We start from the raw sequence: 18,679 nt of genomic DNA, 5'->3' as shown, positions 1-18,679 counted from the left end.
TGGTGGAGTTTTCCCCTTTCCTGACTTTTTCTTTCAGCTCCCCTCTTCTCTGGCAGGGAGATCATGTTGTGCATGATGCGAATAGAGTAACAAATTATTTTGCTTATTTTTTTAGAGAGATACAACTCACAAACTCCCTCTTTGCCTGTGGAAATTGAGTTATCCTTCTGTTTGCTCTTTATGTAAGATCACTCTGAAATTATTGAAACACTTTCCCACTTCCTTTGACCAGCCGAGTTATGTCTATTTCTCCTTCTTTCGTATGCTTTCCACCCTCTGCTCTACCCTCACCCTACTCCTGAAGGTAAACACTGTTAATCATTTCCTGTGTATGCCTCCAGATATATTCCACAAATATATAAATATTTATAAATATATAAAGAAGCACATATGTGTGTTTGTGTGTGTGTATAGTCTATATATGTTTGTATACAGTATGTGTATATATATATATATAGTATATATATATATAAATTTATCCCATCCTGATACTTTCTTTTCTATACTATAATGTGGTTATTCCATAATTTATTTTTCTGATCTCCTAGTGATGAAGTTCTGGTTATTTCCAGTTACTTTATAAACAAGGTTTCCTTGAACATCCTTGGACTCTGAATATTTATTTACTTATAGAATATCCATGGAATAAATTCCTAGAACTAATGTCTTTGCTCTTAACATCTACATGAAACATGTTACCAGATGGGTGGCCAGACCATGAATTAATCTTTGCAGGAAATAAATCACAAGTAAATTATTTGAGATATAAATATATAATATAGGTAAGTAGGAACTTAATCTTGCCTGTGTATTCATTTGGCCCAGTGTTAGGATCATTTCCTATCACCAAGTTAAATTGTATTAAAAAATGCTTCAGTTAATATCTGCGCCTGGATTGTCCTTGCAATCTCTTCATTTCATGCTGAGGGACACAGCTTAATCAAAAATATAATGTTTTATTTTGAAACTAAAGCTTACTTGAAGAACATATGTTTAAATAGTAGAATAAAGTTAGAAATCATTTCACAATTGTACTTGAGCATTCACCTCTTGTACTTTAACTTCTCTGTAAAATCAGGTTATGAAGAACCAAATGTACATAGATTTATTCCTTGGTAGAAAGACTACTTAGTGCCAGAACATAACAACAGGAAGGGAAAAGCTAATATTAGCTGTGTTTTTCCTTCATCATGATTTAATTTGAGGGAACATCAAAGGTATTAAGGGCAACAGGCTGGTAATTATCAAGATAAAATGACATACCCAGGAAATACTGAATTCTCCAATCTTCGCAAAGCCTTGTAAAAACTGTTAAAAGGGAGGATAACTGGAACAAGGACACATGATAACATTTCTCAGATTCTCATCTGAAAAGAATGACTAAGAACCAATGGTAATAACAAAATTAATAGCATCCATGATCTGTGACAAAACTTGATGTTATGTATCAGTGCAAGGTTTCTGGTGACAAAATTAATCAAATATTAAACAACAGGCTGACCCTTCTCATTAGGAGTTCAAGTCAGTCCTACAGTTCTTTCTGGGAAGGTAGCGTATAAATGAGTAAACTCAATACTCAACCAAATTATGAAGTTTTTTACTGAATTCAGTGCTAATTGTTAAATATTGAAATTGTGTATATCTTCATTTATTTTATGCTTCTCAATAAAGATTGTATGTGAAGCATTTTACTAGGTACTACAAGGTATACACCAATTAATTTTCCATGGCTCACAGATATGTTTCAGCCATTCTATTCTGAATTTCCTTTGTAAATTCTCATTTAGTTTTGGCAAATGAGAGAGTGGGTTATCTCCAAGCTTGAACAAGGAGTATGCATCTCCACTAACACAAACAGCTGGGCGGGGAGGAATGAAGACAAAATATAAGCCTTGTGTAAATAATAAGTCATCAGTATTTGTATGACTTTCTATGGAAATAAATCTTAACCTTAGTCTTCACAAGATGCTTTGTTCTATAACCCAAATATGAAAAAGTTATGCTTTTCTCTAACCACCTCAGCTTCCTTATTTCTAAATAAGATGTCCTGAAATGGTCCGTAAGATGGTTCTAACAAAATATTTAAAACTAGAGCTAGAAATGTAATTGGAGACCTAGATACTGACATTGCAATTCACAGTTAATCTTTAGCAGGAAATAGGTATGTGCGGTAAGCTGTTCTCAGTCAGTATGAAGCATGTTGGTGAGAATAACACCTCTAACTTATATTGAATTTTCCTAACTTTTTTGTTCTAACATTGGTTAAACAGAGATACCGAGGCACATATGCTATATATCTGTCAACATAAAAATATCATGCAAAGATAATGGTCTCTTGATACTCTTTCGAATACAACGGAGGAGCCATGATTACAAGGAAAGGAATATATCTCAAATGTTCCCCTCCCACCTTATTGTGGAGAATGGAAGTAACTGGAACTTTTAACACAAATGTTCCAGAAGAGCAACATGTATCTCAAATTGTTAGAACAATGAAGGAATCTAAATTTAAGCAAACATTCAAATCACAAAAGGGAGAGTAAGCATATAGGCTAGCTCACTGAACCCATGCTGTGTGAGTACCGTTGGACCTCAGGGAGCTGTGAGCAGGAATGGACGGCATTGTCCGCTCTTCTCTACACTCTCTTCACTGTGCTTTTTGCTACTCTCACCTCTAAAGTTCATGTTTTCTTTTCTTTTTTTTTTTTTAAGTCAGCCAGCTTAGACTCTCACAAAATTTCAGGGTATTCAATGCCAGATAAGTGGTCCAGCCTGGGTCAGGCTTCTCCGGATCCACAGCTTTGGCAGAAGGGCAGGGTCATAAGCGTACCCTGTGTGTGCTGGCGGAGGGTGGGAGGATGTAAGGAGAGAGACAGGGTTCAGAGAGAGAGGGCTGATGACCTGGGCAGACTTTCCAGAATGTACCTCCCATACATACCATATTAAAATATTTAAAATTCAAGGAAAACTTAAAGTGAGTTAGTCAAAACAACTCTTAGATTTAGGCCATGTACTATGTCCCAGAATAATTAAATGTTGTTTCATAACATAACGTTTCCACTCTTTAACCACAATAAATAAAAAGTCATACAATGGTAAATACTGTCCTTCGAGTAGACCTTAATGATTGGATTCTTTCAAGAAAGAAAGGGAATTTTTTTTTTTAATAATTGACAAAAGCTCATGACATTCGGAGCTGGATTTGCTTAACTGAGTATTCAAGAATTCTGTTCTTGTATTCTGATCTGAATTCTTGAATTCTGTTCGGAGTATTCAAGAACACTGTTCCTTGAGCTCTTTGGAGCAGAAGCATTTCATGTATAAATCTGACAATGCAATTGCATTTGTCTCAGTCTTATCTGAGGTAAAGGTCAGACAGCTGCTGAAAGGTTCAATGATTCTAACTGATGAACTAATGTTCATCTGTGTAAAAGTGGACATTTTGGAAATGCCCTGATCTTTATCATGATGAATTAACTTAAAAGTCATTTACCGGTCTTACTCTCTTTCCTGAATCTTCTGCCAACTGCACCACCGAGTTACCCTGTTATAAGGATATATACAATGTCTATTTAAAATAAATGACCCATACTTTTATTTTGGGGATGGGTTAGTCATCCTTCCCTGGTGGCTAAGAGGTTAAAGCATCTGCTTCTAATGCAGGAGATGTGGGTTCCATCCCTGGGTTGGGAAGATTCCCTGGAGAAGGAAATGGCAACCTGCTCCAGTATTCTTGCCTGGAGAATCCCATGGACGGAGGAGCCTAGTAGGCTACAGTCCATGGGGTCGGAAAGAGTCAGACACGACTGAGCGACTTAACTAACTTTAGTCATCCTTACTTGGCATGAATTTTCTTTCTTTAAACAGACAGTATCAACCACTCTAGCATCAGACACTTGGTCCTGTCCCACCTGTTTGGGTCATGTCCCTTCACTTAGGACTTCCTTCGTAGCTCAGTTGGTAAAGAAATCTGCCTGTAATGTAGGAGACCCGTGTTTGATTCCTGGGTCAGGAAGATCGTCTGAAGAAGGAAATGGCAACCCATGCCAGTTCTTGCCTGGAGAATCCCATGGACAGATGAGCCTGGCAGGCTACACAACTTAGGGAGTACACCACCACCACCTAACTAATAATAGAAAGGAGGAAAAAAGCCTCTTGGACCATTTTTTTTTAAAACTCAGAACAAATTTACATAAGCAACAACTCAAAACAGGCTTCATACTTACAGATATAAGCAGATGTACACAAAGATACGGAGTGCTGACAGGAAATAAAATTCAGACACAAAAATCTGCAAGTAACCAGACATTTTTATCCTTTCCTGCTTTAGGCCAGTCAATACTAATCCCCCATGGCTAATTTGGTCCAGATAGACTCTTACTTGGAAGCCTCAGTAAAACATCTGAAAACCTTCCCAGGAACATTAGGCATGTTGTTTTTCATATAGAAGAGTTTCCATTGTATCACTGCGTACTTTTGGTCTTTAACTATTTATCTTTTGTCTTTCACACCGTCTGACATCTTAATGGGAGATTTAAGTGAGGCAATCACATTTTCCAGTGATGACTATATGCTTAGCACTTTGTGTCTTATGTAATCTTTATAACTTTGTTGTATACATAAAGAAACTGAGGCACTGGGACTGTCGTCATTTGCCCAAGTTACTCCTTTAACATATAAAAATGTATATTTATGATTAATCTGTACCCACACTCTCTCTGCCATATGAAGTTGAGGAAGGAGATTTAGCTAGTGGATAAGTGTCATTGTGTGAAATATGTATGATATGACTTTGAATATTATTTCTGTAATAAATGATAATTAATCATAAGTATTCTCATGGAAAAAGAACACTAGAAGGCAGAATATATAAGTTCAAGATTTGACTTCCATACACGGCTAGGTGTGATTTGGGACCAAGAGTAACATTTCTAGGCCTCAGATTCCTTCCGTCTGGAAAGGAAGATTCAAGAAGGTAAATACCTCTGTCATCTCTGCTACTGTTATAGTCCCAGTGCCTAGATGGGCCTTTGAAATTTAGTATGCTCTCAGTAATGTTTATCAAGTGAATGAATGAAAAAGAGAGTATACACTGAGAAAGAAAAATGGCCATAAAACCTAGCCTGTCACAGTACATTTTTCTCTGTGCAAACATTCTTTGTTTACTTGTCTGTCTCCCACTGGGGACTGAGACCTGGGGCTGTGATCACATTTCCCCATTCCCTGGAATGATCAGCTACCACCTGATCAGCTCTCAATAAGTAAAAAATTGTTTAAGAGTCTGGAACAAAGGACCGTTTACTTCATCATCCTCACGAGGCCATTCACATGGAAAGTAGGTTTGAACATCAGCGTGGATTTCTTCAAGCACGCATTTACAGAACAATGACAGTTGATTATGACTGAGAGTAAATCAAAACAAATGAAGCAAAATATAAAGTAACATAAATACACTAAGTATTTCCTAACGTTTGCAGACTTTGGGGATACCCTGAATTTCTTGTATGGAAAAAAATGAATGTGTGAACTGATTAAAAAATCAAGTCAGAACTTTAATCATTGAGTAGATCCCGGCCCTTTGTTGGTCAGTAACTCTTCATATCTAAGCCATGTGAGTGTGCGTCCTGAGCCATCAGACCTGCTCATTTTATGTTCTCTTTTCTTCCTTAGTCTGTGAATTTCTGGTACGTGCTGGTGATGAATGATGAACACACAGAAAGGCGCCATCTGCTCTTCCTCCTTCTGAGCTGGGGACTCCCAGCTTTAGTGGTGATCCTCCTCATAGTTGTTTTGAGAGCAGTCTATCATCAGAGCATGCCACAGATCTATGGACTCATCCACGGTGACCTGTAAGTACATCCAGGGAGCGCACACTGCCTCCTCAGCCTTTGTGTACCCCGGCAACTCTACTGATAGATGGTGGGAGCCGGTGATTGGGGGTTCTGACTGAAGAAGGACCACGAAGACCTTTGTCTTCCTGCCACACCATCTATATCTCTCCTTCCTCTAATTCTCTCTTTAAATAAAGAACTGTTGCCTCTTGAGTCCCTTCGATAGATGCCATTTTCTCACGTGGGTTGATATATCAAACAGTTCATGGCCATTTATATTGATACCTTACTATGGGTTAGTTTGTTAGAGTGTGACAAACCAAAGATGCCCAGTGCAATCAGGGAACTGTGAAAATTTTGATCAAGAATTTAATCAGTGGAAAATTTGGAGAGTGGCACATTGTCTAAGGAGTCTGATGCTTTTGGGAGGGGGAGCAGAGTAAGTTTCAGTGTAGTTTTGAAATCTAACAGGTCTTTATACATGCATGTGTATGCATGCCTTAATCCTGAATCTGGTATCTCACAACTTTGAGGACCACTCAACCCCTTCAAAAAAACCTTTGTGATAATAAAGGTTAGTCAACTCCCTTGGTGTCATGAAGATTCAGAGGACAAAGTAACGTTTGTGAATGAGAATTAGCCTAGTTGCAATCTTATGAAGACAGTAGTAACCTCTTTATTTCACAGGTTATCATGAAGAAAATAATTAGGTGATAGATGTGAAAAATCTTTTAAAATGAAAGTGCTATATAAGCAGAAGTTATTTTAATGTTATTTTTGCCTATGATCAGTTATAATCATCCATTATATACTTAATCAATGCTTGTTATCCATGTGTGCAGATACACTTCACACATGGGTAGTCACACACTGATATCCTGCACCCCATTTGACCAAAGGATATTAACTATGTAATACACACATACCTATTGAGATACAATATATAGGAATTTTGTCTTTTTATTTAAATTCAGTAAGATTCCTTCATGCTCATTAATTTGTAGTATTATAACAATTTATTAAAATATAGTAGTATATTCTGTCCATATACAATTCTTAAAGCCTAATCTTCTAGAAAGGAGTAGTTGTATCTTTTCCCAATTATATTATGACATTTAAAAATTTTTTATTGGAAGGACTTCCCTGGTGGTCCAGTGGCTAAGACTTCATGCTCCCAATGCAGAGGGCCTGGGTTCAATCCCTGGTCAGGGAAGTAGATCCCACCTCTCCCAACTAAGAGTTCCCATGCTGTAGCTACAGATCCCATCTGCCACAACTAAGACCCAACACAGCCAAATATATAACTAAATGTTTTTAAAATATAAAATAAATATATTGGAATATAGTTGATTTGCCATGTTGTATTAGTTTCAGGTGTACAGCCAAGTGAATCAGTTATACATATATATATAATTCTTTTCCTGGATAAAGCATTACAGAGTATTGAGTAGAGTTTCCTGTTCTGTACAGCAGGTTCTTATTAGTTCTCTGTTTTATATATAGTAGTGTATATATGTCAGTCCCAGTCTCCCAGTTTAACCCTCCCCTCCCCCACCCCCTTGTGACCATAAGTTTGTTTTCTACATCTGTGACTCTCCCTCTGTTTTGTAAATAAGTTCATTATGACCTTTACTACTCCTGACATTAATTTAAATCTTGATCTGCCAGGATTAATTTGAGAAAGTCCTGCATCTTTCTTTGTCAAATGTAGCGTAACCATGAGATAAGTCCTGGGGGCTGGCAGCCTCCCTTTCATGAGCTCCCTGGCAAGACGGGGTTATTTGGTGGCAGTTCTAGCATCACATGTGGATACACCAGCCTAGATAAAGGGGACCCAATGCAAGAGATGTTAATTAGAAGAAACTCCTTCTTGATGCTTCTAAAAGGATTTTTAAAGAGAAAAATAAACTGTTTATACAAGAATGTCCAAATCAACTGAGTCTTAAAATATTTGCCTCTGAGGCTTTTGCAGAAAGTTCTTTATTACCAACTCAGTTATAATAAATGAAATGTAAAATATATTAACCTTTTACCCAATCTTAATATTATAGGATTATTGAAACTTTGTTTGGTTAGTATAGGTTATTTAGCTTCTTCATTCACATATAATATTCATGTGAATTTATTCCAGATTTTAAAAAAAATTTGTATTTTTAATATTACTTTAATCTCAATGTAGAAAGAATAATTACTATGTTATTTTCAAAAAATATTTATGTAAAATATTTTATGCTTATATAATCATTTAAAAACATGCCTTTCCTCGGGGGATGATAGGATTTGTGGTTGTAAAATAGTAGGACATCTGTTGTGCAGTTGTTTGTAGTAATAAAACGTTTTTAGTTAAGAATTTTCCCTAAGTAGATTTCTAATGCATTGATATATGCAAGTTGTTACAAGGCTTTTGTCAAATCTTGGAACCAAGATTATGATAATTACATAAAACCAGGAAGTGATCTCTCTTTTCCTATTAGCTGAAAAAGTTTACAAGTTTAGTGTTATTTCTTCTTTATTATTTTTGAAGAAGTCACACATGAAGCCAGCTAGGCCTTGTGTTTTCTTTGCAGGAAGACTTTTAATTACAGATTCATTTTCTTTTAAACATATAGAACTATTCATATTTTCTGTATGCAGTTCTTTCTGGGTCAATTTGATAAATTGTCTTTTTTTCTAGGAATGTTTATATTGTATCTACCTATTCAAATTTTTTAGTGTTTGTAGGAATGAATCTTTTTTTCATTCTTGATATTAATAATTAGTATCTTCTCTCACTTTTTATCTCTTGATCAGTCTCTTGTGAATATTGTTGTTTTTTTCCCTAGTTCAACTTTTGACTCCTTGATATTCTCAATTGTGCATTTATTTGCATCTCATTGCTCATTTTCTTAATTTATTTTTATTTTTAGGTTTCATCTAATTTTTCTTTTTTTATTTACTTTATTTATCTTATTTGCTTTGTTTACTATGTGCTAGGTACTATGTATTTATTTTATTTATTTAAAGTAAATTTCCGCAGCTTTATGGAGATATAGTTCACATATATAATTTTAGAAGTTTAAGGTATCCAGTGTGATGATTTGATACTCACATCTGTTGTGAATTAATTATCACAATAAGATTGATTAACACGTCCATCACCTCACATAATTACTTTGTGTGTGGGGGGGTAAGAATATTTAAGATTTCATCTCTTAACAACTTGCAAGTACATATTATTGGTAAATATAGCCACCATGCTATACATTGGATCCCCAGAACTTATTTATAACTAGCAGTTTGTGCCTTTTGACCAACATCTCTCCACTTTTCCCATCCTTGGGTCATAGCAGCCACCATTCTAATCTCTGTTTCTATCAGTTCAACTTTTTTAACATTCCTCATATAAATACGGTTATATATCCTCTGTCTAAATTATTTCACTTAGCATAATGCCCTCAAGATCTATCCGTGTTGTTGCACATGGAGGATTTCCTTTCTTGTGACTGAATAATATTGTAGTGTATTGTATATTGCAATATATATCTCACATATTTATCCATTCATTCATAGACAGATTCTTAGGTTGTTTCTATATCTTTGCTACTGTGAATAACACTGTTATGAACATGGGGGTGCAGATGTCTCTTCACAGTCCTGATTTCATTCCCTCTGTGTGTATACCCAGAGGTGGGATTGGATCTTATAACAGTTCTATTTTTAACTTTTTGAGGAACCTCCATACCGTTTTCTATAGTGATTGTAACAATTTGCATTCCCACCAACAGTTTGTGATCTTTATTATTTCCTTCCTTCTGTTAACTTTGGGCTTCTAGTTCCTTGAGGTTTAAAGTTAGATTGTTTATTTGAGATCTTTCTTTTTTCCTCATGTAAGCTGTTATCACTATAAACTTTATCTTAGAATTGCTTTTACAGCATCCCATGAGTTTGGTATATTGTTTTCCATTTTTAAGATTTTTTTAAAAATTTCCCTTTTGATTTCTTCTTTGACTCATTGGTTGCTTAGGAGTGTATTGTTTAATTTCCACATATTTGTGAATTTTCCAATTTTATTCCTGTAGTTGATTTCTAGTTTCATACTATTGTGGTTAGCAAACATACTTGATATGGTCTGAGTATTTTTAAATCTGTTGACTGATTTTTTGGAGGATGTTCTATGTGCACTTGAGAAGAGTAGATATTCTACTGCTGTTGGGTGGCATGTTCCATATGCCTTTTAGGTCCATTTGGTCTAAAGAATAGCTCAAGTCCAACATTGCCTTATTGAGTGTTTGACTGGGTGATATATCCATTGTTGAAAGTGGGATGTTGAAGTCCCCTACTATTACTGTATTTTTGCCCACTTCTCCTTTTAGACTGGTTAGTATTTGCTTAATATATTTGGGTTCTCTGATGTTGGGTGCATATATTTCTGATTATTATATCCTCTTGGTTAATTAACGCTTTATCATTGTATTATGACTGTCTTTATCTCTCACTACACCTGTTGAGTTAGTCTGCTGCTGCTGCTGCTAAGTCGCTTCAGTCGTGTTCAACTCTGTACGACCCCACAGACGGCAGCCCATTGGGCTCTGCCATCCCTGGGATTCTCCAGGCAAGAACACTGGAGTGGGTTGCCATTTCCTTCTCCAATGCATGAAAGTGAAAAGTGAAAGGGAAGTCGCTCAGTTGTGTCTGACTCAGCGACCCCATAGACTGCAGCCTACCAGGCTCCTCCGCCCATGGGAGTTTCCAGGCAAGAGTACTGAAGTGGGATGCCATTGCCTTCTCCATTGAGTTAGTCTAGTTGTATGATATAAATATAGCTACCCCTACTCACTTTCAGTTCATTCATTCACTTAAGCCCTTGTGTGTCCGTAAAGGGGAAGTGAATCTCTTGTAGGCAGCATATATTTGGGTCTTTAAAAAAAAATTTATCCATCATTTTGTACGTTTATATTGGAGAATTTAATCTATTTATATTTAGAGTATTTATTGATAAGGACTTACTGATTCATCTTACTGTTTCCTGGCTATTTTATTGTTCCTTTGTTCTTTTCCACTTTTCTTGCTAATCTTCCTTTTTGAATGGGTGATTTTCCATAGTGATATGTTTTAATTTCCTTCTCTTTTTTTTTGAGTCTACTGAAGATTTTTGCCTCATGGTTACCATGAAGCTTACATAAAATATCTTACTGATATAATGTTAAATTTTATACTAATAACAACTTCATTTATATATAAAAACTGCTTTTACTTCTCTCTTTTACTTTTTGGCATCACACTTTATATCTCTTTATATTGTGTATTTATTAACAAATTAATGCAGTATAGTTATTTTTAATACTTCTGTCCTTTAACCTTTTAAATAGAGTTACATGGTCAACACATTGCCTAATTACTGTATCAGAATATTCTGAATTTGACTATATGCTTACCTTTACCAGTATGTTATATATTTTCATGTGAGTAATCAGTGTCCTTTCTTTTCAGCCTAAAGAAATCCTTTCAGCTTTTCTTATAAGGTGAGCCTAGTAATGAGGACTTCCTTTGCTCTTTGTCTTTTCTAACTGACAGCTTTGCCAAGTAGGAGGATATTGTTGGTTGGAAGGTTTCTCTTTCAGCACTTTGAATATATTATTCCACTCTCTACTGGGATATCTTTAAGGTCTCTGCTGAGAAATCCACAGATGGCATTATGGAGATTCCCTTGTAGATTACAAGCTTTTTTCTCTCTTGCTGTTTTTTAAGATTCTTTCTTTGTCTTTGATTTTTGATAGCTTCATTATGTGTTTTTTTGGAGAAGGTCTCTATAAGTGTAGTTTGGAAACATCTATTATTTGCCCCCAAATAATATTGTCCCCATCTATTATTTACTTAGAAGTCCAATAAACATCTTTACCAGATGACACGCGGCTATCTTATATTCAGCAAGGTTAAAATTAATTTCTTAAATATGTGCTTTGACCTACAGTCTCTATGAAAAGTCCACCGTCTTCCAGGGTTCTCAAGCTGTGAACTTGAGAGTTTTTCTGCTTTCCCCCCCTTCCATTTCACATCCTATTAATCACAAATTGTTTCCTTGCCCTACTCTTCAATGTTTTCCTAATCTACTTCATTTTCATTTCTTATTTCATCACCATCTCTTCAGTTCATCTCTGTCATCTTTGTCTAGTCTGTTGGATTACCTTTTAACTTGTGTTTGTATCTCTTAATTTCTTCCTTTTATAACCCATCTACTAAATTTTGAAATATGGAAATGATTATATAACTGATGCTTAAAATCCAAGTTAGTTTTCATCGCCTCAAGGTCATGGATGTTAGGTTATCCACAGCTGACGCTAAACTATTGAACCAGCTTCTTTCAGCACCCTTCCCACCCATCCTTTCTGGTTGCCCTTTGTAACTAAAGTCAAGTCAAGTCAAGTCAAGTCACTCAGTCGTGTCCGACTCTTTGCGACCCCATGGACTGTAGCTTACTAGTCCATGGAATTTTCCAGGCAAGAATACTGGAGTGGGTTGCCATTTCCTTCTCCAGGGGATCTTCCCGACCCAGGGATCGAACCCAGGTCTCCTGTATTGCAGGCAGACGCTTTACCATCTGAGCCACCAGGGAAGCCCCTTTATAACTAAGTCACTTGATATTTCCCATGGTCTCTTATGCCTGCACCTTTACCTATATCTTCATCTCAAATGCTTTCCTTATGTCTGTCCCCCAAATACCTTTTTTTCCCTCTAAACATCAGCTTAAATATCAGCTGTTTGAAGTATCTATTTTCAGATTAAAGCACTACCGCATATATACTCTTGGTAGAGTCAGAACTTTTCATAAATCCTGTGATCGTACCAGTCATACTATATTATGAATATTTGATGAAGTTGTCTATGCAAATTGAAATTCAGCCTAGAGGTCAGTGATTAATGCCAGAATATATGGTAAAAACAATAAATTTATGAAGAATGTAAGGTTTCATTTTTCCCTTGATGGAAGTAACTGAACCAGAAAGAAGAAAAGCCTTAACAACCAAGCTAAGTGTATACAAATGTGGGTTTAGAGGAAACTTTCATGCTTTCTCTATGCAGTAATGTATGTATAATAAAATTTTATAGACTGTAGGCCACTGGGCTCCCCTGTCCGTGGAATACTCCAGGCAGAAGTACTGGAGTGGGTTGCCATGCCCACACACACACAGAGAAACGCATGGATAGAAATAGCAGCGTTCTACTAGCATTTTTCATTCATTCAGAACTCCAAAATAAAGAAATATTGAGTGTATGCTTCCCCACGAGGTCCTAGAATCATGGAACAAAAGGGTTGGAAAATCTCCAGCTTGCCTTAATAAACTTCCAGTCATGTCCTCAAAAGCATATCATGATTCAAGCTCCTGTTCAAAGACTCATTAGCTTCTTGAACTTCTTATTCTAAACATACTCAGTTTATCTGACCTTTGATAGCTGCTGATTATACAACTCATTCTACCTCCCTTACCTCATTCTCTTAGCTCATGTTAGCTTTAGCTCCCCTAACACCAGCTTCAGCTTTTCTGGCTATTGCTGCGTCTCCATGAGAAAAATTCCAACTGGTGCTTTGTCTTACATCCCTCGTGGCTTCTCTTAAGTCCCTGGATTCTCTTCTTCACAGAGAAAGGGGAATGTTCGTGAAAAGGAAACTTGATAAAGCATTGAATCCAGTGTCCATCCAATCCTTGAGTAATCTTCACAGCATCACTGACAAATGTTCATTCACTTTATATTTGAACTGCTCTGTGAGAAGGCATGTATTTCCTCTCAGGGCTTTTGATACAGAGTAGAAATCTTTTAGATTCTGGCTCAAAATCTAATTGCCAGACTCACACCAAAAAAATCCCTAAACATTTCAATTTAATAATCCTCCAGTTTGTCCCTATTCTTTTGCTTCCAAGCTAAACAGTTCCGATTTGTTCAAATATTTCCACATAAACCATGCTTTTGTGTGTCTTAGTAGCTCTCCTCTATACTTGTTCTATCTATCTATCTATATTAGTCTTCTTCTACATTTTATTTTTGAAAGAATTTTAAACACAGACAAGTTGAAAAAAACTATAAAGTTCACATATACCCTTCACCCAAGGACATATATATACATAATTATATAACCGTAGTACAATGTTCAAAACCAGGAAATTAACTATGAGAAAACACACTTAAATACATTGCAGACATTCTTCAAATTTCACCAGTTTTTGTCATCTTTGGAAATAAGAGTGTGGTTTTGTTAATGTATGTCAATATACTAACATGATGTATGACATTTATTAGATGGAGCATACTACTGTTCCATTAACCTACTGTTCATGGAAGACATCCATCTTGGTCATTGTATTATTTCTTAATGTGGAGTTGGATTCTCTTTATTTTTCATTTAGTATTATTTTATCACTGTTCAAGAGTGATGCTGATCTATTGTTTTTTTCCCCATTTGGACCACCTTTATTTGGTTTAGGTAACAGCATCTGTGAATATGTGTCACATATGAAGTAATAATTGCATGCAATCTCTCAGACAAGCCTGGCTAAATGTTATTGACCTCATGAATTCCTGAAGGGCGGCTTATCATTTTACTACCTCCAGTTATTCTGAAACTATTATTTCAATTATTTCTATCCTTTTGTTTTGCATCTTTGACACTAGGATTGCAAATAATACACTCTGTAATATTTATGAAATTCAACTTTTATCAACCTAAAATAGGATTAGGTTTGTTTTGCTTTCTTTTTTTGTCATAAATGAGAAAAAAAATACCTCTAAAGCTTGCAATTTTCTATGATACTCTCATTTAGTTTAGACTGATATCACAGAATACCATTGACTACTGGTGACTTGGAGAAGGAAATGGCAACCCACTCCAGTATTCCATTGAGCTATTTCCATTTTTCCTTTGTAACATAGTCATAATTAACTCCCCTACATAGGTATCTTTGTATACTTGTGTTATTGTTTGCCATAGGATGAATTTTGAACAGTGAGATGACTCATTCAAAGAAGACAAAAAATTTTGTACTTTAAAAGATAGTACTAAAGTGTTTTCCAAAATTGACACACACAAAATATGACAGAGCCTGTTACAGCACATTCTTGACAACTCTGGGAATTATAAAATAGTTTTCAGTACTTGCCAACATGAGATATATATGTTTATATATACATGTAAGGATAGATGTGTTTTATATGTTTATGCACATAGATGTTTTTATCTATCTGTTCACCACTCAACAGGCTCTGGTGCTTTGGCTTAGTCACTCAATTGTGTCTGACTTGTTGCAACTCATTGAGTTGCAGGCTCCTCTCTCCATGGGATTTTTCCAACAGGAATACTGGAATGGGTTGCCATTTCCTTCTCCAGGGGACCTTCCCAACCCAGGGATTGAACCTGGCTCTCCTGCATTACACGCAGATTTGTTACCAAGTGAGCCACTAGGGAAGCCCCTATTATTTATATATATATATATATATATATATATATATACATATACATATACATATACATATACATATACATATATAATCGGAGAAGGCAATGGCACCCCACTCCAGTACTCTTGCCTGGAAAATCCCATGCACAGAGGAGCCTGATAGGCTGCAGTCCACGGGGTCGCAAAGAGTCAGACACGACTGAGCGACTTCATTTTCACTTTTCACTTTCATGCATTGGAGAAGGAAATGGCAACCCACTCCAGTGTTCTTGCCTGGAGAATCCCAGGGACGGGGGAGCCTGGTGGGCTGCCGTCTATGGGGTTGCAGAGTCGGACACAACTGAAGCGACTTAGCAGCATATATATATATATATATATATATGTATACACACACACACGTATACTTTAATAGCTTTATTTATTATGTATCAGATGTTATACTGAGTACATGTGTACATTTATATATCATTTGTATATTTTATTATTTACCACTTTATTTATTTTGTTGTTCATCTCTCTCCATTAATTTTTCTGATTGTTCATGTTTTCTAATAATTTGAAGAGATTTTTTTTGGTCTTGTTTTCTTTTTCAGTTTTTTTGGAGGTGAGGTGCACTATATTAGGGCTATTAGCTCTTGTCTCCCTTGAATTTTTATTTCTCTATTAACACATCTGTCTGTTTGTAAGGAAAATTTACATTTTAATGTATGAGATAAGCTTTTGTGTGATATCAGACTGTTTCAGAGAATTATTTTAAGTGTTTTGTGTGCTAATTAAATTTTCCAAGTACAATAACAGTACAGTTAACAGGTTGGGAACATTTAAAGTGATTTACTCAGGGTCACAATGGTGAAAACGTGTTGCCACAAGACTCTCAGTCTGTGTTCCTCCTAATTTATTAACTAAAGGCAGAATCAGGAAGACTAATGATTACTTTTTAATGCAGAGTGCTAGGAATTTAGGCATCTGAAATATCAAACTGAATAAAGCGTTAGGAAAGAGATAGTTGTCAAACTGCAGGAGATGGAGTTGTAATGAGAGATGCTTGTGAATTGCATTTCATACTTGCTTATTTCCTTTAAAAATTTTACATCTAAAATGGAAGAGTTGATCAACTTTCATTTTCAGATGCTCTGTGTTACAGTGTATCTTATAATGTATCAAAAACTCTCATTTGGAAGACTAAGAAAGCTCATACAACCACAAATGGCCAAGCCTGTATTAGTTCAGGAAACAAATCAATTATTTATAGAGGAAGTTTTGTTGACATCTCTAATGAGAAAGGAAATGCCCACAAATACAAACAATTTGTCCAACAGGATATTTGGTGACTAAAGGAAACTATTCCTGGCTCAAGAGAATATTTTGACAGTTGATTTTGGGATTGTATTTTCTAGCTTTTAGCTTTTCAAGAGCAAGGAATCTGCTTGCTATTTTTTTCCTTAAAATAACATTTTTTTATTGTAAAGTTAATCATTGTTTGAGAAATTATGGAAAACTTAGAAAATGTAATTTTAAAAAGTCAGATCATTCCTATCATTCAAATATTAGCACTTCTAGTTGTATCTGTGTTTCTGTAATTTATAGATTTTTGTTTTTAAAATGTAAAATTGAGGTCACACAGTTTTATCTCCTCTTATCTCTTCACTTAATATTACATCATTAGATTTTCCCATGCCATTGGTATAGTGTGTTAGTCGCTCAGTCATGTCCAATTCTTTGTGATCCCATGGACTGTAGCCCATTAGGCTCCCCTATCCATGGGATTCTCCAGGCAAGAATACTGGAGTGGGTTGCCATTTCCTTCTCCAGCCATTGGTATACCTCCACATTTTAGTGGCATCATACAGTATCTATCTCAAGATAGACTTTATCATAGTGCATTTACCAGAAGGAAAATGGCAACCCACTCCAGTACTCTTGCCTGGAGCATCCCATGGAGGGAGGAGCCTGGTGGGCTACAGTCCATGATGTCACAAAGAGTTGGACACGACTGAGCGACTTCACTTCAGTATTGGACATTTAAGTTCTTTCCTTCCCTCATTTTTAATATTTAAAAGATCTGCAGTAAGTGTGCTGTGTCACATTTCTACATCGCTGATTTCTTGAAATTACTGGATTAAAAACTATTAAATTTTAAGAAATATTGCCAAACAGTCATCCAGAAAGTTTGAAAATTTAATCTTACTGATACTTCTGGAGAATACCAGTCTCCCAACAACAGTGCTAGTCTTGATTATGAGCTTTATGGTTTTAATAGGTAAATGCAGTTCATTAAACTTTTCCAGAGAAACAGAACCAATGGGGTATAGACAGGTGATAGATAAAAAAAGAAAGAAATTTACTGTTAGGAATTGACTCATGACAGTACAGAGGATAGCAGTTACCAAGATCTGCAGGCAAAGTCAGCAAGTTGTAGACCTAGGAGAGCTGATCGTGTAATTCCACTTCAGAGGCCGGCAGGCTTGAGACCTCAGAAGAGATGATGTTTCAGTTGGTGTCTGAAGGCAGGAAAAATGCCAGTGTCCCAGTTCAAAGACCATCAGGTAGGAAGAATTCTCATAAGGGAAAACAGTCTACTTTACTCTGTTTATCTACCAATTTAAATACTAATCCCATCCAGAAACACGCTCATAAACACAGGCAGAATAATATTTGACCAAATAGCTGGGCATCCCATGGCCCAGTCAAGTTGACGAATAAAATTAGCCATCACATGCAGTGATTTATTATTGTTTCTGTTGCTGGTTCCTTAATGAAACCAGAGTTTGAATACATTTTTATATACTTAACCATTCTTACTTCTCTTATAAATTATTCATGTTCTTTGTTTTTCTGTTTGTTTTTTTTTTTTTCATAGATTTGTGAGAACTTTGTTCCTATTAAAGATATTATCCTCTATAGTATTTGATGAAATATTTGTCACAATGTCATATGATTTACATTTTTAATTTGTAGTAAAACCTATCTATATTTTCCTGTAATATGCATCTTGTATGCTTAGAAAAGTTTTGTGTTCTTTGAACATGAATATTTATTTCTTCCTTAATTTCAGAAAATTTTTCTTCAGTTGCATCCTTAATGCCTTTCTGTTTCTTTCCATTTAGGGAGGTTATTTCCTAAATACCACCTAACTTATTGGATCCTCGTATCTCCCATATATAGTCTCCCTAATTTCTTTTCCCTTTGTGTTTTTAGGTCTCAAATATTTTCTACTTTCTGATAATTTAGTTGCTTGCTGTATTTTTTATTTCTTATGCTCTTAAATTATTGATTATTTTTGCCAGATATTATTTTTTACACCAGAACTCTGGAAATAACTTATTATTATCATCTAACATTTTGTATTACAGAGATTAGCCTGATACTGTTTTTCCACTCAGGTAAATTTATTCTTCACGTTGGATGCTTGTAGATCTT

At 35.6% G+C, this 18,679-nt stretch overlaps 1 protein-coding gene across 1 annotated transcript in view; it reads left to right on the top strand.

Annotated features, from left to right (window-relative positions):
• ADGRV1 (adhesion G protein-coupled receptor V1) overlaps positions 1-18,679 on the top strand; it is a 546,035-nt gene that overhangs the window by 361,629 nt on the left and 165,727 nt on the right. Inside the window, exon 85 of the mRNA XM_040241540.1 lies at positions 5,671-5,849. Coding sequence (XP_040097474.1) covers positions 5,671-5,849 — 179 coding nt within the window. The remainder of the gene's footprint in view (positions 1-5,670; positions 5,850-18,679) is intronic.

The sequence above is a fragment of the Oryx dammah genome, unplaced genomic scaffold (genome assembly GCF_014754425.2).
Source record: "Oryx dammah isolate SB20612 unplaced genomic scaffold, SCBI_Odam_1.1 HiC_scaffold_5, whole genome shotgun sequence".
Classification (NCBI taxonomy): domain Eukaryota; kingdom Metazoa; phylum Chordata; class Mammalia; order Artiodactyla; family Bovidae; genus Oryx; species Oryx dammah.
This window is presented reverse-complemented; position numbering and strand designations above follow the sequence as displayed.